The sequence below is a fragment of the Carya illinoinensis genome, chromosome 2, assembly GCF_018687715.1.
Source record: "Carya illinoinensis cultivar Pawnee chromosome 2, C.illinoinensisPawnee_v1, whole genome shotgun sequence".
In the NCBI taxonomy this organism is placed as follows: Eukaryota; Viridiplantae; Streptophyta; class Magnoliopsida; order Fagales; family Juglandaceae; genus Carya; species Carya illinoinensis.
Window position 1 is genome coordinate 34975750 of NC_056753.1, and position 25339 is coordinate 35001088.

At 36.3% G+C, this 25339-nt stretch overlaps 2 protein-coding genes and 1 long non-coding RNA gene across 6 annotated transcripts; 2 read left to right on the forward strand and 1 right to left on the reverse strand.

The window, feature by feature from the left end:
* The first annotated feature begins 6542 nt into the window (after window positions 1–6542).
* LOC122301306 lies at window positions 6543–9102 on the forward strand. The gene is made up of 2 exons (XR_006240164.1): window positions 6543–7619; window positions 8126–9102. It is a non-coding gene; the product is annotated as an uncharacterized LOC122301306 (long non-coding RNA).
* A 2695-nt stretch (window positions 9103–11797) lies between these two features.
* LOC122301307 (chlorophyll a-b binding protein 6, chloroplastic-like) lies at window positions 11798–13152 on the reverse strand. The gene is made up of 4 exons (XM_043112554.1): window positions 12863–13152; window positions 12617–12719; window positions 12242–12530; window positions 11798–12094 (listed from the first exon to the last, which is right to left on the reverse strand). Exons 1-4 carry the CDS (start codon window positions 13060–13062, stop codon window positions 11943–11945), a joined length of 744 nt encoding a protein of 247 aa, XP_042968488.1. The 5' UTR covers window positions 13063–13152; the 3' UTR covers window positions 11798–11942.
* Window positions 13153–14684: 1532 nt separating this feature from the next.
* On the forward strand, window positions 14685–24277 carry LOC122301308 (uncharacterized protein sll0005). 4 transcript variants are annotated; one of them, XM_043112555.1, is made up of 16 exons: window positions 14695–15254; window positions 15746–15921; window positions 16425–16590; window positions 16784–16836; window positions 17465–17608; window positions 17724–17828; window positions 17910–18035; window positions 18985–19185; window positions 19381–19487; window positions 19599–19761; window positions 19896–19961; window positions 20612–20705; window positions 21404–21516; window positions 22213–22283; window positions 22512–22665; window positions 23252–24277. In XM_043112555.1, the coding sequence occupies exons 1-16, from the start codon at window positions 14945–14947 to the stop codon at window positions 23690–23692; spliced, it is 2490 nt and encodes an 829-aa protein (XP_042968489.1). In that variant the 5' UTR covers window positions 14695–14944; the 3' UTR covers window positions 23693–24277. The 4 variants fall into 4 exon arrangements, 3 of the variants coding, with proteins under 3 accessions (XP_042968491.1, XP_042968490.1, XP_042968489.1); XR_006240165.1 differs by lacking the exons at window positions 21404–21516; window positions 22213–22283; window positions 22512–22665; window positions 23252–24277 and having other exon boundaries at window positions 14689–15254; window positions 19896–20042; XM_043112556.1 differs by lacking the exons at window positions 21404–21516; window positions 22213–22283; window positions 22512–22665; window positions 23252–24277 and having other exon boundaries at window positions 14689–15254; window positions 19896–19990; window positions 20612–20711.
* Window positions 24278–25339: the final 1062 nt, after the last annotated feature.

The window sequence follows — 25339 nt, forward strand, 5'->3', positions numbered from 1 at the left end:
ATCTCATCATATTTAATTATTACAACTCTTATAAACTCTCAAATAAAATATAAAAATTAATTCAATTTTTTCAAATTTTAAAATAAAAATTATATTTTAATAATATTTTATTTAATTTTTATCTCATTTCATCTGTATAACTAAACAATACCTTAATATAATGTATTTTTGCTTTTTCAAAATTTAAAAAAAAATCTCCCAATTCTATAGGGTAGGACTTCACATTTTTCTATGTATTTAAGCTAGGTTTAGATGTTGAGATTATTTATTTGAATTAATATGTGAATAATAATATTTTATAAATTTTATTAATATGTATTTAAGTATAAATAGATTAAAATATATATTAAAATATATAAAATTATCTAGAATGAAATTTATAAGTAGTCTATTCCTAGATAATTAATTTATAATGAATTGAAATATCCCTCTAACAACCGAACACAGCCATCGCGGGCCAAAGGCACTCAGATTTAGACCAAAAACAAAGGAAAATAAAATAAAATAAACGACAAAAATGAGCACCAAGTCGTTGGGCGGCTAAAGCTAATGATTTCAGTCCAACCTCAACGTGAAACACCTCTTTGTTCACCAACCAGCTTGGCCCACTTCGTTGGGGTTGGTGCCTTGGGTGGATTTCTTTTTCGTATAAAGTTCGTTCCTCCCACCAGGCATAGTTTTATGCCACGACGTTGAACTTTTATTTATTTATTTATTTGAGAGCTTTTCATTTTACGAATCGGAGAAGCTCGACCATTCAATTTGATAGATATTGGGCTAACTTTCGACTTTGTGGCTGGCCCAAACAAAACCGAGCCTAAAAGTTTATCCTAACCATGACTTCCCACGGCCCTCTACCTTAGCCCAGCCTCTCAGCAGTGTCAAACCGTACAGGCCCATAATCATAATTAAAATATTGTTTTAATTGATTTTTTTTTTTTTTATTGGTGGGACCAAAATAGTATTGAACACGATGCCTAGTGATCTTTACGTACAAGGCTGTCAATTTTCACATGTAAAATATAGTTCATGACACGCACAATAGAGAATCTTGTTGACATGAGCCTTACGTACAACGCTAAAAAATAGCAGTACAACATATTCGATCGGAGCCTAGACGTTCATGTTGATCAGATGGTACTTAGATCCAATAACAGGAGATCATCTAAGTACATGTAAAGTTGCTTTCATTTATATATGTGCAGGACTTACAATATCTATCTCTAAGTACATGATGCATCGATCCCTCGTGGCTAAATAAGTACGTAATTGATCACTCATATACTCTGAAAGCAACGTTGCATATATATATATACTAATTATTTGCATGATTTATAATTCTGGTGTCGGAATTTCATATTTCTATGTATAAAATGGCAAGAGAGGAAATTAGGTTAATTTTGGGATGAAAAGTGTGATATATATATATATATATGATCATATATCCTTTTATAATCTCTAATTACTTTGAATTAAATGGTTGAAAGATTATTTTCTTATCATTTAATTAATACAATCTATATATATATATATATATATATGAATATTAGCAAATAATTCAACACTCACAAAATGAAGATAAATATTTTTGAAAAGTAATATTTATCAAAAATATTTATCGGTGTATAAATATCTCGTATTCCCTTAAAAAAATTGAGTAAATATAAAATCTACATAAAAAATTAATTTTTTAATAATAAATTACACTCTTTTTTAAAAAAGAATTTGCCAAACTTGTACATCCTAAAACTGTATTTAACATTAATCAATATTTTGAGTTTTGCCACCGTGCTCTCCAAAATGGACTTTATGAATATCCCCCTATATACTTTCATTCCTGATTAGCCAATTGTAAGTCACACGATGATGATAATTTGTAAATTCTATTTCGTTGAACACATTAACAAAATATAGTTTCTTAATTAATTAAATAGTTAAATCATATTCAGTGACAAAACCGCATGACAATGCGCCCCAGGTTAGAATTGGAAAGTGCGCAAACGTGCATTCACATCCTAAAACTACAAATCGTTCTTCTAAACAAAAGAAACAGTTAATTGGGACTTTCAAAGAGTCTAATGTTAAAATAGAGAGGAAATCTCACTAAACTTTTTGCCAGTCGGATTTGAACGCTCAAACACTATACTATGTATATGAATTTACGCGTGTGAAAGATGGAGAACTAGTACTGCTCGTCTTTCTGCGCAGCACATGCATGTGGAATTTAATTCCTCGTGATACTAGTATATATGGTATATACCATGTAGCTGCTGCGTACGTACTGTTCGAGGCGCGTAGAAGCAAAGAACTAAGAAGGCTACAAACCAGAACCTAGCAGAGAGAGAGAGAGAGAGATTGGCTGGGGGCTAATGGCGTTGGAGTATAATGCAACCGCGAGAGCCTTAGATACAAACACGAAGGCCAGGAGATGACATGACTGAGTGAACAGAACCAAAGGGGAAGGCCAATAAATCTGACACCAGGATTCCCCCACTTGTTCCTTCCAACACTCTACACGATAAAAATGCTTTTTCCATTTTTAATATTGCTTTAGTGTCTTTCACGTCTTTTTTTTATTCCTTCTTTCTGATCATCGCTTACCGTTTTCTAAATACAAGGAAAGCAAAGGGCCGGCCGGCCGGTATTTCTTGCAGCCTTTTCTAGACATATTGGAAGATCGATCACTCTCTTCTCCGACCATCCCCTTCCCCTAATTCTCCCTCTTTTGATTTCCCAACACGCACTCTCTCTGTCTCTCTCATCTGCAATATATTTGCATCCCAAGTGATCAGCAAATGGGTGTGGCTTGATGATGATCTGTATCTTGATTTACTGCTTTTAAGTAAATCACGATACAGATCATCACCCATTTCACTCGAGATTTACTTTACCTTCTTTTTAAGTAAGATTACTGCTTTTTTAATATCATAATAACGTTTCCTATGTTTATTTGTTCCCTTTAAACCTTGTCCTTTGAGTTTATATACTTTAAGGACATGGCTGCCTTGCTGGCATTAACAAAATTTAACAACATTCTCAAAATGACAAGAGGGTTGAGTCATGTACATGCTAGTGTATATAGTATATAAGCTTAGGTACTACTTTTCAACCACTCTTCAAACCATCAACATTTACTAGTATTTTCAGGGGTCGTTTAAGCTGACGCTTTCAACTTGTCTATTTTTACCACGTCAGGTTGTACATGCCTAGCTAGCTTGCTAATTATAAAATTTGTTTCAAACTCGATTGCAACGGCCTGACTATATAAATATATATATATATATATATATGGGTGTATATATATCAAGATCAACCAATATTCGAGCCTTCAAAGCAGTATATATAGTCACGTGTGGTCTGTGAGAAAATTGTCCCCATTTGATATAAGACACAAAGTTGTCCGAATCCATCGCAATCGCAACTTCAGTTTATTGTCGACATGCATGCATGCAGAACCATTTCATGAATTGCTTTTTTCAGGTAACTTGTCATTTGTCATGGACAAGTAGCCTCAGATCTCAATCTCTTGAGTGATTTTTATTAACTCTTTCTTTGTCTGGTTTCACTTCATTCTTTTCCTCATCGATAATCTTGTTGAGTGATTTTTATCAATATTAACGCCCTGCTTTATCAATTACTTTAGAGTTCAAGATTAGACCTAAAATTAAACACCTTCTTTAAAGTAACCATCATTAGCATTAATTGCGGAGAAAACAATCATCAATTAAAGCTTTTTATAAACAGAATGAAATGAAAGTCCTTTAACGTATTAGATTAATGTCTGTCCTTTATTGCATCGAAAAATCTTATAAATCTCGTGTCTCCCAACAATTAAGGACATGCATGTCCTGCTTTTTCTATTTCATTTTAATACAACTGGACATAAATTTAGATTAATTGTAGTTAATTAATTACTTCCCAATATGCCAGTGGCAGTGGTGGAGTTCATGAGTTCATTTCAAATGCACCAGGCTCTAGATATAGCAGCTAGCTTTAATTTTGTGTGTGGGGTATGTGTCAGTAGTAGTACTTCATCATGAATATATAAATTTTGCTTGCTTTAATTAATTGATATATAGAAGTTTGAAACTTCCTTTTTATTACTTTTATGGCCGGGTTAGCTGATCAATTGCACGATTTTTCGATCGATGAACATCCAACGTGGTAGGGACAAGACCTGCTCGAGAGCACTAAGGAGCAATGTACAAAAAGAGCAAGACAATATAAAAAGAAACCCCACAACTCTTCTTTTATGATCCCTCGTGCTAGCTACAGCTTCTTCTTTTAGGTGTGGACAATGTACCCTGGTTTGATTGTGTTCACATCCTCCAGCTTGCCAAAAGAAATTATTATATATCTTTCAAAGAAACCCCATCATTACCCCACAAATCTCTGTTATTTCTTGATAATTAAATCACTTGTTTTTATAACTGTGATGGTGCATGTCTTGATGATCATCCTGTTCATGATGACCTAGCTTCTCGTCAAAAGAAATCGTCTTTCACATTCTTTCTCAAACGTTGGCCAGCCCCGTACATGAGTTGAACCGATCAGGATTGATCATGAGTTGTTTAATTTGGTTCATTTATTGAATTTGTTCTCCAACTTATAATTTGATTTTCAACCTCGACAGCTCATTATATAATTTGCAAAACAAGTCCGAACTTATTCACAAATGTTGTCGATCGATCGAGTTCGTTGAGAAAATTAATTCAATATAATTATTATTAAAACTCATGCATGTATCAATAGCTTATTATTATATTTTAATATGTATATACATTAATATGCTTACACGAAAAGTTTTTATCTAGTTGATCAATAAAATTGACCGACAAAATCAATATCATTAAACTCCTAGAGGTCCCCATCTATTCATTATAAGAAATATAATTAATTGATTACGTACACCACTATCTAGATACAGTGAAATTACATGATTGATTGAATTCTTCTATGAATTGAAACTCTCATGTCGTATAGCTAGCTAGCTGCAGGTTGGCCTCTTGAGATAAAATATATATGGTGCTAAACAAGCTAGCTACATAATCTCACGTGATCAGTCACATGAGATTAGCACCAGCTAACAATATCTTGGCCTGCGTCTCTCTATGTGGATTAATTGTGATAATTTCAAAAGGATCTAATTAATTAACATGATCAATATCCTCCCCCTAAGTTTACAAGGATTTTGAGCAGCTTGCAGATCATTCACAAATTCAAGGCCATGGATTATAAGAATATTATATATATATATATATGGTTTGATCCCCACTGAATACATACATCAGGTATAGGGCAAAACGAACTGATCAGCAACAGTACTAGTACTTTTTCAGAAAGCAATTCAAATCCAATTATCAGCTGGTTAGATGCAATACATATCGCCTTTGGGGCCTCACATGCATGATCTTGATCCACATCCACTGGTTAATGGACGCAACGGATGCCTTTCTGAACAGTATCTATTGCTTTGCTTAAAAAGTACGTTTTGCAATATTCTAAAGGGCCAATTTCTTTCTACAAATCGAATAAACACGCATATAAAGAGACAAAGAGAAGAGGTCTGACGTATTCCTAATATTTTTTGTTTAATTAGTAAAAAGAGACGACGTAGAATAATATCAGATCGAGTGGACATACATGAATTAAATTAAGATGCTCATGACTGAAATCAAATGATCAGTCGAGTGCATGCAGGTTGTATATATATGTATGAGAAAGCCAAAAAAATTTGGTGTTTAATGGAAAATAAGCTGATTAGAGAACATGATATATAATATTGGAGAATTTTACAAAGTCCCGAGAAAATAATTTCTGGACTCCAAAATTCTCGATCTGTTACGATTAATAATGAGTAGCTTGGATATTATGGATCTACTTGGACATGATTTTATGCCCTACAGAATACGCGTACGATTGGAGTGATTTAATATTTGTAGATCTATTCAAGAAAACTAAATTGGTCGATCCATACAATATGTGATGATCTAAGAAAATTGTGAAGATTTTGTATGTACATATGTAGATAAATGCCAATTTATAGTTTATTATAAAATCCGGGATGCATGCATGCTGACTAAGTGAACATGAGATATGTATAACATATAAAGGAGAACTAGGCATCAAAGTGGCATGGATTATTCTAAAGTCCTGACCAAAAAGGGCTGAGTGCGAATCCCTGTCCCTTAAACAACACAGCACTAACATAATCATTTAATGGTATACTATGATGGGATAAAAAGGAAAAGGGCAGATCATAAAGAGGAAGTGACGGAGGAAAAGAAAAAGATGGTAAATTATGGTAGTATTGCACCTTTCTTTCTTTTTTCTTTTTTCTTTTATCTTTCTTTTAACTTTTAATTTATTTATTATTATATAAAAGAAGAAGAGTCTGGGATGAGGAATCCATATCTTCCAAGCACTCCCAGACAAAATGATATTCAGAGAAGAGAAAAGTAACCATTACTTTACGACCCAGAAAAGGAGATTTCAAACACCATAAGGTTGGCTTGGGAAATTGCGTGGTTAGTAACCAAACCCACTCTCTCTCTCTCCCTGTCTGTGTGTCTGTCTTTCTGTCTCTCTCTTTCGGTGCCTATATCTAGTGGGGAGCTGGGGTGCAACACCAACCCCACATCTTCCTTCAGAAAACATCACACAAACCCCACAACACTAGTTAGCCAGACCTTAAATCCCCCAAGTTTAGCTTCATCTTTGCTTGTTTTTTTGTCAATTCAATAGGGTTTGTGGGGCTTTCAAACTCCATTTGATTATGACCTAGTTCCTAACTGCCTCTATCTTTGTACAACCTCAATATATACCTATCTAATCCCCTTCTTCTGTCTCCTTCATTTCCTCCCCCCCCCCCCCCCCCCCCTTCCTTCTTTTTCTCTCCCCCTCCAAAAACACCCCCCCCAAAAAAAAAAATTGCTGCATATTCACCTTTGATCTTCCTTGACAGGATCATGGGGAAGATTAGCTAGATTAGAACTCATGTTATCCATAGACGTGCGAACTTTATGTCCTTCCATATATATGTTCTCATACTTATGCATGCATACATAGTAATACATACACGACGGGATTAGAGAAGATCGTAGTAGGAAGATTCTCTAGCATGAGGGAGTAGTTATATGCACGTTATGAGATCATGCATACACATATATGTGCCTGGCTCCCTGTATGCCATTTGCAGAGCCCACCGGAGCATCGATGGTCTCCGTGGATGGCGTATGAGGAGCCATGCATATTCCATGTATTATACATATATAGAATTAGTTTTTCGAATTTCGATATTTTTTCTCTTCGATCACAAGGAAAGCATTTTCATATTCTAGACCTAATTTCACATGGGCAGCTTTGTAATTTTAAAACGTTGCAGGTTCTCTCATGTCCAAATATTACCTGCACTTCTTCTTCGATCCCCTCTATTAATGGCAGTACGACTTGGGGGTTTATTTGATGACTTGATATCTATGTTTTTTGCAGAGAATAGCAGATCGATCGAAGTCCCTAAATCTCCGATTGTCTCATGTGGCTTCTTTCCAGGAGATCATAAATCAGTTCACCACTCATGTAACGAGGTTTCTGTGAAATCATAGAGCCCAATACTTACGGTAAATTACAAGTGTACTGACAACATGGAACTTACAACTACCATGTTGGCCTTCCGTCTTGTTGAACGCTGTCTAATGTTCTAAAGAGAAGCACTAGTTGTTGTTTCACATTTTGATAAGCCAGTGTTTTTTTTTTTTTTAAATCATGCAAAGCAAGAAACCCTAATTAGAAATCTACGCCGTTGGTTTAATGAATCATCAAAATGGAAAGAAAGTTTTGGTTTTGATTTTGTTTCGTTCGTTGCTCTACCGACAAGTTTTTGCTAACCATATCATTAAGAATGTTGTAGTTTGACAAGCCAAAATTATTGGCTATTGAGCTAGTGTTCGCCTTTTGTTTTCTCTTTTAACTTGTCGTACATGATGATGTTTGCTCTAATGTTTTGTGCTTGAAGAAAGCATATGTACAAAAAACAACTTATTCTAGGTCATCTCTATCTCTGCCGATGGTTCGTGATGCTGTTCTGAGCCATATGACCTATTGTATTTTTTTATTTGGATGTTAGGGCATGCAATGATCCAGTTAGTACTGCAGATCCCGGCTTGACCAAACCCACAAACTTCGCCCAATCTACTCTGCTTTTAAGGTAAGCAATGTAGAATGTTTACTGCTAGGCGCTAGCTAGGCACAAGCTCTACTTTCAGAAGAAAAAAAAAAAAAAAAAACCAAATCAAGCTCTGGTTTCTACTTCCTGAATCCTGTCCAATATTTGATAGCATTATAACGAATTGTTCTGAATGGCTGCTATGCTAGCTAGGCTAGTTATCCAATTAGAGAAATGCTGCTGCTCCCGATGAGAGCTCCTGATGTGTGTGTGTTTTTTATATTTATTTAATGATTAAGAAAGTATTTTTAAATAATGTTTGATTTTTTTTAAAATAGCTGTAGAACTACCCGTCAAATTAATTAGAACGAGCCCTTATTAGATTTGCTTAGGCTTGTCTGGATATATAGGACCTTAGCAAATAGCGATGGAGCTTGTGTATGAACGAGAGAGAGAGAGAGAGGGAGAGAGATTCTGAGTGGTGCATCTGAACTACTAATATGATCCATGTCGAGGGCCATCGATCGAGAAAGAAAGCATGGATTCTGGGAAAAGTAAAAGTGTTATGCAGCAGTGAGCTAGGATTATCATTATGCCTACTAGGGAATCCCATGCAAGGACTGGACCACGGTCACTTACCGGCTCTTCTCTCTCTCTCTCTCTCTCTCTCTCTCTCTCTCTCTCATTTTATTGGCTCGCAGGGAATATATCATTGTCCATATGTTATGTGGTCAAAGCAGGTCAAAAAGGGTGATTGGTCGGGCAAAGAGAATGGGGACCACCTTTGCGTGATCTCTCCTGCATGGGAAATCAATTACATTAATATATGCCGTGGGATATATATATATATATGTTGGTGCATGATTTAATTTTTCAAATTTCAATTTCATTGATCAGTAATTATATCTATATATAAATCTACGGAAAATTCTCCTCGATGCTCATAAGGCCAGGTTTGGTTCTCAATAAGAAAAAAAAAAAAAAATTCGAAAATAGATTCTATATATCCTTTTTCTATCAATTTCCGATGGGAATATCGAATGCCTTTTTTGGCACTCCTATAATCATGCATTTCTAGATAAGTAATTATTTTTCTTCCTCTCGATTGGGCGGGATTATGTAGAAAATTAGCTCAAGATCACGAGTTAATGTAATTAATTAGTTGAAATAATAATTCTTTCATTAATTAATCAATACGTAAATTTTTTAAAATATAATTAATTTGTAGTTTTAAATTATATTGAAATACATTTTCAATTTCGATGATGAAAAAAATAATGTTTCTCAATTAAACATGTGCATCATGTCGTGTAACTTTCATTCAGGTCCTTTTGAACAGAAACACTGAGAACCTAGCTAACTAGCAGCTAGTTGGGATATTTCTTGTGTCAAAATAGGTAAACATGAACTAGGGTTTAACTGTTTAAGTGAGAGATGTAGGTAGAGAGGATCGATCTTCATATTATATAAGTTTCCTAATCCCTCAGATTCTTTAACGAATAAAAACAACAATTAGACAGTACTGGCATGGCCTTGGGTTCAGAAATTGCCAGTACGATTATAAAAATCAATACATGTACGTACGTGTGTTGTATGGTAGCTTTAAATCATACAAAAATAAACTCCTTGATGCAAGTCATATATTAGATTATGAATTTATTTTTATTATAGATAAATTTAATATATCATATAAAATTATATCAATTTTTAAATTTGTTTTGACCATAACATTTTCTCTAAATATCAGATTCTATTTTCTGAAAAAAAAAATGATAATATTAGGATAACTATCATATATAACCACTAATATAGGTGAGTTTTTTTATTTTCTTTAATTATTTTTTAAATATCCTTAACGATTAAAAAAATATAAATTTACTAATATCTACTTTCTTAACTATTAAAAAAATAAAAAATAAAAATATAACAATGAACATATTTAATAATCATACTATTTTTTGAAAAAAAAAAAAAACAAAATGTCGTTAACACAGTTACACACATACACGGGTTAAGACACCCACATGCCCAGAAGCTAGCTTTACTCGGAAACAAATAAAAAATTACGAACATTATATTAATTTCCTGACTGCCATCACATTTTCAAGGCAAAAGTAGGTGAATATTTTGGAAGATTAATGCTGTTGTTGTCTCGTGAAAACCAAGGTTCGTGCCTAAAAATACAAGTCATTCCAGGTCAATCGATCCCTACAATTGGATTGGAGAATATATCAAAGCTAGGTTAAATTTCCACACGGTCGCAGTTAATGATCTTATATATCTCATGAAATTTCCTTAATTTCTCCGGCGTGTTATAGAGTTACGTACATGTATTGGTAGGCACCTAGTCGCATATATATTCTCTGTTTATTGTTTTTTTCAATAAGAAAAAAGGAAAAGGAAAAACAGGTTTGGTTTCTCAAATTACCTACAGAGTCGAAATTAACTAATTGATAAGTCAAGAAGTCAAGTCAGATATGATGTGACAGAAAGGACTAACAAAGTAATTTGATTGACATGGCGGGTGATACACGACACAACTCATGTGGTGCAGTACGGTACCATAAGAACCGTGTTCACAAAAATAAACTAGATTTAAAATTGTCATTTATTAACGAAAGCAATATTTATTTATCAGAAATGATTTGTGCAGTCGAAAATACAGTCGGCGTGCAGTCAATTATAAAAAAAAAATTAATACGAAACTTACATGAAAAAAAAAATATTTTTATAACTTTTTATAATTCATGTAGGTCCTCTTGAATATAAAATAATTTTTTTATAATTTTTTTTTATTCATTCCGTACAGCCGACTGCACGTCGACTGCATTTTCTGACTGCGTGTAGCAAAGCTCTTTATTTATTTTTAATTTTTTTAAAGATCCAATTAACGTGGAGCTAGGGCTAGCTGGCGCATCATCAAATCCATATTACCCATACGTGGCATATTACGTACGGAGGTTAATATTGTGACGCGACGATTTAAGATAGCAAAAGAAGTTTTTATTTTTTATTTATTTTTATTATTGAAAATATTTGAAGAGAGGGAATAAAAAAATTAAAAAAAAGCTACAAGTCACTCATGTAGGGTCGTAGACTATGGGCCGAGGGAAAAACGCGGTAGAGAAAAGTAGAAAGTCACTTTATTATTTATTTTTAAAAAATTTATACATCACGTTATTATTTTATTTTTATTTTATTATATAAAATGTAATATATTTATTATTATTAAATAATTTTTTATCATTTTAAACTTGTTCGGAAATCTATATATATAATTACCCGATCGATCAAGGGACTGTTAAAATTTATGCTTACCTGCAACATTTATTGAGGATCATGCACTAAAATGGTCCATACATATCATCGATTAATATTAAATCATATAATTTTCTTTATATAATTATATGTATAATAAAAAATATATAAAGAGCACATGGGATAATTCCAAGAAGTTGCGGGTTTTTTTCTACCCATTGGGGTTAGCGGATTGACTATATGTTTCCGACATTTCTTAATTTAAACTAGCTAGCAAAATAATAATTGGAATTTGGAAATGTTAATTCGATCATATGTAGTTAACTAGATCTAGCTAGGTATTTTTATAAGGAATTACTAGAGTAGTGGAAGTCATGGCAGCAAACAATCGCTTCTAAATTACTAATTTATAACACGTGTAGACCAAAGATAGATACGAAATCCAGATTCATAATCGGCAGTTAGATAGCCTCTTACATCACGATTTCTTAGATTGGAAGTATGATCATACTTCCACGATTCAAGGATAGAGTGATCTGGGGATGATTATATCCCCAATGTTGTTGTGCCATGGGTCAGCCAAGTGAGTAGCCAAGTTCTCCAGTGGTCCCGTGCCTGGGTAAGCTGATTGTTGAACACAGAAACCCACAAAAGCCAACAGTGCAAGCCGACCTGCATTTCAAAACAGCAGATATTAGATTTTATATATATATATATTGCTTAAGCAGTCAAGAAAGATGGTTAATTAATCCAAACAATTAGGTAAACAGCAGATCATCAAGATTGTAATTAAGGACTATATAGGTTGGGCGCTCTGACCATTTTTTATCTCTTTGACCTTGTATTCCTTGAGCTTTTCGGGGTCCTTGGAGTAGCCCAAGGGATCAAAAGCACCGCCAGGGTACTTCTTTTTCTCGGGGTCTTTCTCCATGCTGCGTTGGTGCTCCACAAAGGCGATGGCAAGGAATTCAATAACCAAGATGGTAGGGAGTGTACCCCATGGCACTGGGTTTCCCAAGTAGGTGGCTTGACCTCCTGGAACAGCAGCCCACTCTTGAGCTTTCACCCAGTTGCCCAACCCCAAGGCCTCTGGTACTAGGATTCCAGGCTACAAATGTAGGGTAATCGAACTCACATAAAAGGAAAATAAACCTAAAACCAGCATATTTCAGAAACTTCAATCAGGAAACTTACAACGGCAAGCATAGCCCATCTGCAGTGAATAAGTTCAGATTCCTTGAATCTTTCAAGGTTCTCTGGGACTGCACCAAGCCCCAGTGGATCGAATCCGAAGTCACTGCCACACAGAAAAATTTAACACATGCAACTTAATATTTACATCATGATTAATACATATTAAAGAGCTTTGTTCTTCGGGTTTTCTGAGAACCAATTGTAAGTTAATTGTTGTGTACGTCCATCAAGGTTATATATACATACCCGGGTGCAGAGCCATCGAGGTGTGGAGGTCGTGGCTGGCCCGGCATCCACTCGGCGGACATGGTAAAGCGGGACGACGCATTGGCACCAACACTAGGAAGTGGGAAAGCGGCGGCGAATTTGGACTTTGAGGAAGAGAGGACTGATGGGAATGCCGTACTGGTGGCTATGCCATAGCTCATCAATGTGTTGGAAGCCATGCTCGATCCCTCTACTCTCTGTCACAGAGTTGAGAACCAATTGGTTGTACAAGACTTGGTGGAGGGATCGAGTTGGATATGGCTGTACAAGTATGTGCAAACGGGCCGGCCGCCGGATATACGCAAATCCAATTGTGGATTGCTATTGGCTAATGATACTTGATTTTGCTACGTCATTGGACCACGTGTCCTCCTTCAATCCATTATTGCACGTGGCATATCCCGTGGATATCAGATATCTAATTTAGAGTTCTTCCATGGTGGAGGTAATTGAGTGCCTTCAGAAAAACTCTCAACTATATATGTTTAATTTGTTACTTGTAAATGCATATGATTTACAGAAATTGTGCCATACTTCTGGTATCAAGGTCCCATCGTAAAGAGAAAGGAACATAAACTTATAAATTAAGCTCTCATTTTATGTATATCTTTCATTAGTAAATATTTATTTTTTCAAATTATTTTATTTTAAAGTCGGTGTATAGATTAAATACACAATTCATATCACTTAAATACTAAAATTTAATTTATAAGATTTAAAATTTTAAAATTATCTTTTAAATAAAATTATATCGTGTACTAGGGGTGAAAACTAACGTCTTCAACGTGGTTTTAGACAAAGCTGACGCCGACTAATGTTTGAAAAAATGGAGGGACAACCGACTGTAATCGGTCAATGAGGAGGAGGAAATCCGACCGTCTCGACCACGATGGTTCTCTAGTAGTTTTCGGTCGGCGTTCGGTTTGTGTAGAGACAAAATCCTTACGAGAGAGAGAGAGAGAGAGAGAGAGAGAGAGAGAGAGAGAGAGAGAGAGAGAGAGAGAGAGAGAGAATAGAATCACGGGAAAGAACTCAAAGAAGAAGATGATGTAGTAATCAAATGATGCCGTTTGGTTTTAAATCCAACGGTGTCATTCTACTTATTTTTTTTGTATCTCATAAATAAAACGATAATGTTTGATTTGATACCAATTGATATTGTTTAACTGTGTTTAAAATATAATTTCAGGCGTAAAACGACACCGTTTCACTTAAATTAGTGGAACAGTTTAAGTGGAATGACGTCGTTTTAGATAGATATAAATTAAATAAAATAGAATATATGGGATCAATCGGTTCAACGGTTTAAACTGGTCTTAAACCACGACAGAATCAACATTCGTCGATTTTAAAATTCTGCTGCCCGCCAATAAGTTCCTTGGTGGTTCCGACTGGTTCTAACCTCTGAAGGTTGGTCTATGTCGGTCACGACCAGTTGGTCAGTTTTTTGTACATCTCTACTGTGTACATATTTTAAATAATAGAAATTTCCATATTTCCTCCGGTGTGATTGCATCTGTAACTGAAATTAGCTTAAAGACGAAGTTGCTTTGGGCCTGTGCCATAAGTCATCGACTCATCTCGCTCATGTGCTAACAGATATGTACAAAGCCTTCATACCGAACAGACATATACCCAAGGCCCAAAAATTCAAAGTGCATGGATATGAATCATCTCATCTCGCTCATGTGCTTTTAATATGTTTTTAGAAACATTTTTTTATTGCTATTATCATAACGGTTTGCACGTTAAAATTATATTAACCGTCAGATTTGGAAGATCCATACCAACCCCTCTCAAGCACCTGATCACTACTCCAGGTGATCCTCACTCCATCACCGCCTTTCAACCCTCACCAGAGCCATTCGGACTCGGACGCACACACCACGCTTGCTCCAACGTGAGCCATTCATTTTTTTTTCGCTCTCTCACCCGTTCCTCCCCACCACAATCCCCAAACACGATCGCAAAATTAACCTCAAACGGTAAAGGGAAAATACTGAGCAACTGCAATCGCCATTTCCTGTTTAGGCTGTTGAAGAAGCTTAGCTGCTTGTGGCAATGGCAGCAACAATTTCCTTATCTTCGTCGTCGACGCTAGTATCCGTGCGCTGCTCGACGCGAGCATCAAAAACGACGTCGCAGAGGCGGGGACGCGTCGTTGGCAATTTGGGGCACTTGGCTCAGGTGGTTCGTAAGGATATGGAGTTTCTGAAGAAGGGAATTAGTCGAGGAGTTGAGTGGATGAACGAGACTCTTCACGTTCAAAGGGTTTCTAAAACCTTAGACGACTTCTTGTGGCTTCGGTACCTGGAAGATCCCCACGCTCCTCCTTTACACCCTCGTTCGTGGCCTCAACCTTCATATCCAGGTTACGCTTCCCTTCTCCCTTTCTAGCACATTGCACGCACACATTTTTACATGTATAGGAAGTAATATACAGGGCAAAACTCTTCAAGGTTTTTGGACGAGTGTTTGGGTATTTTAGGCCATTGCGGCTGATGATGGAGACCGTAGTTATATTTCCGGCGGGAAATGATTTCTCAAAATTAATGTTCCAATTTATTTCTGTGTTTATCATATAAACGAAGACTTGTCCATTCGTCTAAACAATACTACTCTTCGTCAGGATTTAGCATCTTAGTCGCACCAGGCGAGGTGACGTAACATGCCACTTAAAATGTGAAAACATGACACATCAACCGAGTGATTGGGATTAAGTCCATGACGAATAACATTTCTCATCTTTTAGGGCTGTATGATTTTTATAGCTGAATTTGCCACAATGTAATATGTTTGCATGTGATTTACATAAATATTGCTTTAGCTGGTGTTGACATTGGAACATCCATGCGTTGACAGAATTGTCTGGTGTGGATTTATTGTTGGCCGATCTCAAAGCCTTGGAGGCGTATGCTGGTTATCTCTACTATCTGTCTAAAGCCTGGTCTAAGCCACTCCCTGAAGTCTACGATCCACAAGATATTGCTGACTATTTCAGTCGCAGACCTCATATAGTGGCCTTTCGACTTCTCGAGGTAGTTTTCTTTTCAGTGCCTTCTTGACGTAGTTGAACTGAACTTAGTGTTAATATAAATAGATGGTATTCTTAGAGGTCTAGTCATTGTCAGGCCCAAACGATCCCATATTTTTTCCCCATACCTTTCAACCTTGACAATTTATCTTAAACCAAGTTAAAGGGTTAGTTTGTGATCGTATAACCATGGCCGAGGCTGCTTGTTGGTCATAACATTTCTTATATCCTCATATAGGGTAGACACTGTACGTGCATTTTATCAAATTGGACTAATTAGGGCATACTTTATCGCTACCAAGAAAGATACCATATATTCTTGGATTAGAGGAAAGTAGAGGAAATAATATGCCAGGACAAAGAGTCACTATATCTCAATTTCAGCATGATCTGTTTTGTCCCATGTATTGGGCTGGGTCTTTAATTCACCTTTCAAGGGCTATGAAAAATTTATTTTCTAGGATATTTGGGGAATACACCCTTATCTCTTATACGATTTTGTGGAAGGTATTTTTCTCCTTTGCATCTGCTGCAGTCCAAATTCGAACTTCTGGGATCAGAAAGTTCTTAAGACTGAGTTCGTATAAGGTTATTGACGGGGACATATCACAATACCATTTTGGAATGGTGTTAAAAGAGACAATGCTAAACCTGGGTCCCGCCTTTATCAAAGGTAAGAAACAATATTGTCTACTTGAAGTTTTTGTTTCAATGTGAAGGGTTGCTTTCCTGTGTATTTGTTTGTTTTTATCATTCAGTCTTTCTGCTTCCATGTTTTTTAAAATTATATACTGGACCCTTTATTTTTCTTCTGCAGTCACAAGATTACCAATATACTAGTTACATGCCTTTGCTTACTGATGCAGTTGGTCAATCCCTTTCTACAAGGCCGGATATTATTGGTCCTGAGATTTCCAAGGTTAGAACGAAGAGATCTCTCTCTCTCTCTCTCTAAATTTATTAGTATTTGTTTCTGCCAGCAATCTGACAGGGTGTTTGTTGTATTTTAAGTTTTCAACTCATGTAAAATATTAACAACTACAACATTATTTACTTCTGGAAATGAAGAGACTCAATATCTTTCTTCTCTTTCTGGTGTTATCGGAATTCTGACAAGACCTAATCATGTCGAGTGACAGAATAACATGTGTGTATATTATGGTAATGCTCTTCTACCGTATCCATATGGAAAGATTGGTAAGGATTGTTACATGCTCTGTAATTCTTTTTGCAAAAATTGTTTTGTATATATTTGTGTGTCCAAAAAGAGCTTCCCTCTCATTTCCAAAAAACTAAGTGGAAGTTGGATGTATCTCTATCTTTCTGCTACTTAATTTTACATCTCTATTTAGGTGTTGCCGTGGGCCACAATGCTTTCCTGCTTTTATATGCCAACAGTTATTAAACTTTGTAGGATACAAAAGTTTCTTGTACATTTTATACCTTAATCATGGAATTCTTTATCATCCTTGTCTTTGTATGGTGAAAGTAACTGCTAGATTTTTTTCTAATTAATTTTCACTTTTGGTGGTGTGTATTGACTGCAGGCATTGTCTGAGCTGCATGATCAAATACCTCCTTTCTCCAGGGCTGTGGCTATGAAAATTATTGAGGAAGAATTAGGTTCCCCTGTGGAATCATTCTTTCGCAACATCTCTGAAGAGCCTGTGGCTGCAGCATCATTTGGTCAGGTGGCTCTTTACTTCACGATATGTATATAATTATCCCATACATGCCATCTACATGTATGTTTATGTACAAAATTCTGAACCTTTTTTAATTCATTTGTGTTCTTTCGTAATCAAGGTCTACCGTGGGACTACTGTTGATGGTTTTACTGTTGCTGTGAAAGTTCAGCGTCCTGATTTGCTTCATCTGGTTGTGCGGGATATCTATATTCTTCGCCTTGCGGTTTGTATTCTCCTCTTTTAGTGGTATTTGTGTGTTTCTAGTATGAAGACTCTTGACTGATTGAGTGAATGAATGTTTCAGCTGGGGCTATTACATAAAATAGCAAAGAGAAAAGGTGACCCTCGTCTATATGCCGATGAGCTTGGTAAGGGTTTAGTTGGTGAATTGGATTACACCTTAGAGGCCGCAAATGCTTCAGAGTTTCAGGTAATAACCATGTTTCCCATTCATGTTCAATCTATCTTTGTGTAACAATGATGGCTGTGAAAGGTTAAAATTTTTTTGTGGGATTTAAACTTACCCAACAGACTTTCTGCCACTACGGACATGGGATTGAATTGTTAAAGGTTTGATCTTGATATGAAGATAGGGTGGGTTAATTCAACTAACCTTCTCCTCTGCGTCCTATGACTGGGATTTGTACTTGTAGTTGAGGTTTGGTGGGTTGGAAATAAGGTTTTTCTTGCCTGTCTTGACTGACTCTTCTAGACGTAAGCCTGACATCAAGTTGGACAGAAATTTAAAAATTCATATTTAATGATCAGGTGCTTATCATGTGACTGATTCCCATTGACTATATTAAAGAGCATCAGTAATAAGGTTCTGGTTGGATTAGTTTAAGAGGATTAAGAGCTCAACTTTTCCAATTGAAACCATCTGGTGTATACACGTTACTGACCCAGAGCTGGAGTCTTTTTCCCTATCTCAAATTTTCACTATATATTGAAGAATTTTTTTAAGGTTGAGGGTGTCTTTAGAAAGATGCTACTGTAGGGACCAAGACCTGAGAAAAAGAATAAAGAATTCAGGTGAGTGAAACCTCTCTTGTTTAGATCTATAAAACATCATTTTTTCTTTGTAGTTTTAATGAGTAGTTTGGTGGAAATTGGAATTGACATTTGAGTTCAGAATGGGGATCAAAGTGTTTTCAGTTTCATATGGTAAAAACTGACAGTTTCTGCTTGGTAGAAACAGCCTTTTAAGAATTTTAAGAACCTGTTTGCTCATAGTACACTCCATTTTAATAAAGAGATCTTGTGGTTGGCCAATCCTGTAAAGGGGAAGAGAAAAAGACATCACTTCTTTCAAGAGCCCAATCAATTTCTTGGGTAAGATACTTGTATAGCTTACTAACTATTTATTGCTGTCCATACAGGAAGCTCATTTGCCATTTCCATTCATTCGTGTGCCCAAAATGTTTCGGCATTTAACTCGAAAGAGAGTTCTAACTATGGAGTGGATAGTTGGTGAAAGTCCAACTGATTTACTCTCTGTATCTACTGGAAACCCTGTTGATCTTGGCTCTCCTTATTTGGAGAGGCAGAAACTTGAGGCCAAAAAGCGTCTTCTTGATCTGGTGCGTAATAATGACATGCATCTGAGCTTAAACTTTACTGTGGTTCCTTAATCAGTTAATTAGTGGTTCAATAAATATATGTGCTTGTTGTAAATTCTACCATCTTAATGATCCAGTCTCAATGCTTCAGGGACATTGTCTAGTCATATTTACATGCAAATGGATTTACAGTTCCTTGTGTGTTGACGGTTCTAGGTTAACAAAGGAGTGGAAGCGTCACTAGTTCAACTCCTTGAAACAGGCTTACTGCATGCCGATCCACATCCAGGAAACTTGCGTTACACTCCCTCAGGACAAATAGCGTACATTTTCTGCCTGCCCTCTCTCATTATATAAGATTGCAGTTATGCTATCTTATAAGATATCATCATGGCTACAGTCTTTTCTCACCTCTCCCTGTAATTTCCTCCCAGGTTTCTGGATTTTGGTTTACTTTGTCGGATGGAAAAGAAGCACCAGTTTGCTATGCTTGCATCCATAATACACATAGTAAATGGGGATTGGGCATCGCTGGTTCATGCTCTGACTGAAATGGATGTTGTAAGGCCTGGGACTGACATCTGGCGTGTTACAATGGTGATATCTCTTCCCTCTTGTTTCAGTTTATAGCACTTCCTTAGTACATTAGTTACCAAAAAAAAACTTTTAGCAGAAAACCCTATGAGACTCCTGTTCACATAACTGACTGGTGATTTGTAACTACATTTCAGGATCTAGAATATGCCTTGGGAGAAGTAGAATTTAAAGATGGAATTCCTGACGTGAAATTCAGCAGGGTGAGAATCAGCTCTTGAAAATGCTACCAGTCAGTATTCTTATGGCTTGCCTGATCAACATTGTGCAAATGAGCTATTGAGGTTCTCAGATGCAGTAAACTATGTTGTTTCTTTTGGTTTGAAATGGGTGGATTAGCCACTTGGTGGCAAGGATCCACTTTTTGGGGGCATTAACCCTGAGGCTTTCTTAAATATGGTTCGTTGTATTAGATGACCTTCTTCTTATAATAACATCATGAAATGATTATCATCACTGTTTCACTTATCAAGGAAAGCGGTGAAGTTATAAGAAAAGTTTGGAAGTATCTTGGGGCTCTGAAGTTTATCCGTTTTTCTCTGAGCTCTACTGCTTGTTCCTTGAATTGAATTTTGGTATATGCCTCATCATGTGCTGTGGAATGTGGGTGTAGCACGCTAATTGCCTCTTCCATTTAGTTCATACAATGTTAATTTAAATCCTAAAATTGCATGCTAACTCACTCTTCCTGGCTACTTGGGTTTGACCTCGTTTGCATTTGTAATCATCTGCCTCTGTGTGTGTTTTTTTAATAAGAAAATAAAACCCTTAGCTCTTTCTATTTTATATAATCACCTCTCTTTTTGCTGCTTCTTATACATTAGTGGCTCATTGTTACTTCAAATTTTTCTAGGTTCTGGGTAAAATCTGGTCGGTCGCCCTCAAATACCATTTTCGCATGCCTCCATACTACACACTTCTCTTACGCTCTCTTGCTTCCTTGGAAGGTGAGCTTGTGATACCATTTATCAATGTCATTTGCTTACAGATTGTTATATTTGTAGGAGCTTCAGTATGTTGTGTGCTATTTCCAAGCATTACTGTCTTATTATTACAGATACTAACTTTCAATATAAATGTTGCTTTTTTATGAGTGAATTATCATTTTGCTATATAATATATGAGTTATGCCATAGTCCTTTTCATATTAACACAGTTAAAAAGCCATTATATTTTAAAAACTGAACAGAAAATGCAATTCATCATTGACTAGTGAGATTTTTTTCCCCTTATGGACAAATTGGAATTGATGCCCATGGCTTTATCTGGCACTCAAGCTGATCCAAACAGCTAGACTAATGACTGGAATAATTTTTTCGGCCTAGACAATGTGGCTCGAGGTGATAAGTATGTTGGAGCATGACCTACCACTTAAAGGAATTTATGATTCAATGCACTTATTTTAATTTTACTTAAACGTTCTAAATAAACAGGACTGATCTCTAAGATGGAATATAACTGTTCCTTAGTATTCCAAATTGATGCAACACCCTTCCATTTAATCAGTTTTTGAGAATGTCTTGCTTTGAACCTTTCTTATACGTTTATTTTGTATCTATATCTTAAATTAGAGTATTTCATGACAAATTTTCCCGATTGCATTTCTTTGCTTCAATGTATATTGCTCTGTGTCATTTTTACTCAGGTCTGGCAGTTTCTGGGGATAAATCTTTTAAGACATTTGAAGCAGCATACCCTTATGTTGTTCAGAAACTTCTCACAGATAATTCTGCTGCAACAAGGAAGATTCTACACTCGGTATGAAATGGTTTTGAACTCTATGCTTTTCTATGGTTGCTTGCTGTGAAGGTGTTTCATTAGCATATATTCTGTTTAAGTCAAAATGGCTAGATTCTTTGCTGCATGCTACTGGGGTGGTTTGGAGTTCAGAAACCTTGATTGGAAATATATGGCAATAGCCTGAGTTTAGGGGACATCAATGGTGCATGAAAAGGACTTTAAAACCTACCTCATGGTCCTCAGCCCAAATATATGTTTCAACACTTCTTTGTTTTACATTTACGGGTGTCTGGGAATGTATTTTTATGGATGATGAAGCAGTGTTGTTGCACAATTTAGAATGATCTGCTTGTATATATTTAAAGCCCTCGGGTGTACCTGTTAGGGTCCATTGTTTGGTGCAGTGTAGAGGTCTTGATTGTCGAGCACGAGTACACATATTTTATTTTTTGTCATGCAAAATTACTGAAGGTTATGACCGGGTCTAGGTATTTCTTCCCCCGTCCCTGTTTTGGGGGGATTGACACTGGAAACAGCCCTTTGTTACTTTAGTCCAATTCCTGATTTATGCATGGCACTTGCTGCCTGATGCTAGTTGCATACTACAGAAAGCAGTAAAACTGTATTTTTTCTGCTGATCTTTCAGGTGCTTGGGAAGATTTCTGGATCGTTTTGTTGGTATATTGTTTGTTTAATTTTATTCTTCCTATGCAGGTGGTTTTAAACAGAAAGATGGAGTTTCGGTGGCAGAGGCTTGCTCTTTTCTTAAGAGTAGGTGCGGCGAGGTATGTTGAATAGATCTAGTTGAGCAAATATTAAAAAGGGAACCAGATCTCTCATTTGAGTATCATATGCTCTCTCTCTCTCTCTCTCTCTCTCTCTGGCATAGCCTGCCTTATGGTTCATAAATGGACTCTTGGCCTGGTCTTTTACTGGTCTCTCTTGATTTATCTTGTGAATTATTTATGTAGCAATGTTTCACATTTATAGTTTATCTCTTATTTTGTTTGCAGGAAAGGCTTGACTAAGTTGATAACATCTGATGGTGAGACTTCCTTTGGTTATGTACCAAATAGGGCTAGTGCTGATTTTGATGTTGCGAACTTGATCTTGAGGCTTTTACCATCTAAAGATGGCGTTGTGCTAAGAAGACTCTTAATGACTGCAGTGAGTGCCTATGACTTAGACCCCTTCTCCCCTTGAATGCAGAATTACAAATCACATCCTGATTAATATTATTCCCTTTTTTCAGGAAAAAAAAATGCAGTATTATTCCTTTTTGGTGTGCTGTAAGATCTCTTATGAGAGATTAATTATATTATTCCCCCATTTGTCATATGATGATAGGTGTTTGATGGTATTTTAGTTACCTTTTAAAGACCTAGATCGGTAGTTTTGCTGGATTCATCATGTTATTATGGGTGTCACGTTATTTTTACATCCATGAAAAGAATGAATTCTGAGTTTGTGTAGCGTTCTTGTTACATGTGCCAGTGTTTGTCCCCACTCGAGTGAAATTCACGATTGCCCTTGTTATCTTAGGAGTATTTTCCTTTGGTGGAATAACTATTTATCGTGATTAGGGAGTGGATGAATTTGAACTAGAATACCTCTTGTAGGGGTACCAGTCTCAATTATGACAATGTGAAAGGCAGATTTGACTGTCAAAGTACATGAAGTAGATACTTCTGCCTATTGGCCTAGTCCAGCAGTCTTGCAGTTTGGAATTCTCATATTGCATTTTACTGAACAGGATGGAGCTTCACTAATCCGAGCAATGGTTTGCAAGGAGGCAAAATTCTTCCGCCAGTACCTCTGCAGGGTCATTGCTAGCATATTGTACCAATGGATGTGCGAAACACTTGGACAAGGCATTAAAGTAACCCAATCTAGTTCCCAAGTCAGATTAGTTGGTGGACTTGACAACAGAGAGCTAGCTTCATCTTCCAGATTGTCCTTGCCCATACGTGATTATCATTCCATCTTGAGAGATCGGAGGCTCAAAGTGATTTTTTTGAAAGTACTAGACTCTACGAGGAGAGACCCGGTATTGCTCATGAGGTTCTGCTGGGCTTCTTTTGTAATGTTCGTCACAGCTTCTGCTCTGGCTTGTCATCGGTTTCTAGTCTCTCTATCTGAAACTTACCTCAGCCCAGTATCTTTTGCACCCAAGCGATATGCGGTCAGTTCATGAAAGGGAGTACATATTTTCAAGAAGATTGAATGCAACTAATTATCACCATTAGTAGATTGTCATCCGTGTGGTAATTTTAAGAAACAAAGGATTATTAGAGCTACACTTTGGAAGAAGGTTGAGAAGAAGATCGGTATATATGGCTTGGGTTGGTGTGTGGGCCACACTGATACCTACCTTATTTCTCCCAAATCCAATGTCCTTGCTGGTATACGTGCCTCCTGTTAACGACAACTTTTGGGTTACACTAATGTAGGTGTCGGGATCGGCATTGTATGCTGTTAGAAGGATTATACAAGGTGGGATGTGTAGATAAACTGCATGTAATAGCTTTCAGCATGCTCGAATGTTATCGAGCTTGGGGCGAGAAGAAGGGCAGCTGCCTGGGGTCATGATTATTGTGCCGGTGGTGGTGTAAACAAATTGTAATAAGTTTTACAACAATTTCCTGCACTCGATAATCTGTTACAAGAAGAAATTTGTATTAAAATTGGTCCGTTTCTCTTGTCAATTCTATTAACAAAATAGAATTACTATGTCTACACAAGTTTTTAATAAAAGGTAAGTTATACTTTGACTTGGTAAGTGCGTGATTGGATTTGAGTTTGGAGGCTTAAAATGTGTTTGTAATAACCTAAAAATTTATTAAATTTTCTTTTTATATTTTATTTCCTAATGCAATGTTTAACAGACTCTTAACTAAAAATTTCAAAAGAAAACTGATCGTTATATTAGCTTGGAAAATCACTTTTTGAAGGAATTCTCTCTACAAAACTGCATTCAGATTTAACTTTATAATTTTTGTGAGGATAATTATTTACGCGCTTACGCATAAGTGCCTAAAACGGGCACTAAATTGGCAAAGTCGGTGGGTCTCATTTATTTCTTTCTGGTACCTATAATTTAATAGATCGGCAGTCTTTTTCTCTAGTTCTTTTCCCTTGCCCAGCCCAAAATTTAACAGAGCCGCATCTTACTTAGTTCGTAGCTCCCGTACAGTATTCCGCTTCAAAATGCTCGAATCAGCGGCGTTGAAATCAAGGATTTCAAATCAACGGCCGTTGTTCTATTTTATACATATTGTTTTATTTCAAAATGCTCCAGCTCATCAAGATGGTTCTGGACTAAAACGTGTTGTAATTCTGTTTTTATACAAATTGTACAAGTTACTTAGGGATTCTTTTCTTTTATTCATTTATACTTACTATATATAGATAGTGTAGTACACTGTACAAATTCAATTAATTTGAGTGCAAGCAAGGTACCTTTTTGCAGCAGACTCCTCTGTATTTCATCTCTTTTCTGCATTCTCTGCTTTACTGCAGATGACCAAGGTTTCCAAAACCAATATGGTATCAAGAGCCAACTAAAATATCTTCGTTTGTTTTTTCTTCTTTTCTTCCTGCTCTTCAATGACTACTAAAGAACCTTCTAAAACTCCTCCAACCAACAGTAACCCAAAGGACCCTTCTAGTCCTTACTTTCTTAACCACAATGATGGTCCAGCAACACTACTCACCAACCATCCCCTTACTGCTGAAAACTACCACTCCTAGGCACACACAATATGTCGCTCACTGAGAATTAAAAAGAAATTGGGTTTCATTTATGGCACTCTTCTTGAACCCCCTTCCACCGATACCTTGT

Coding starts and splice junctions, on each gene's coding strand:
- LOC122301308 (XM_043112555.1), top strand. CDS start 14,945: ATGGCAGCAACAATTTCCTTATCTTCGTCGTCGACGCTAGTATCCGTG. Junction 20,706..21,403: donor CTCTCTTGCTTCCTTGGAAG/GTGAGCTTGTGA, acceptor ATTTTTACTCAG/GTCTGGCAGTTTCTGGGGAT. Junction 21,517..22,212: donor CAAGGAAGATTCTACACTCG/GTATGAAATGGT, acceptor CTTCCTATGCAG/GTGGTTTTAAACAGAAAGAT.
- LOC122301307 (XM_043112554.1), bottom strand. CDS start 13,062: ATGGCTTCCAACACATTGATGAGCTATGGCATAGCCACCAGTACGGCA. Junction 12,720..12,862: donor CTCGATGGCTCTGCACCCGG/GTATGTATATAT, acceptor TCTGTGTGGCAG/TGACTTCGGATTCGATCCAC. Junction 12,531..12,616: donor GATGGGCTATGCTTGCCGTT/GTAAGTTTCCTG, acceptor CTACATTTGTAG/CCTGGAATCCTAGTACCAGA.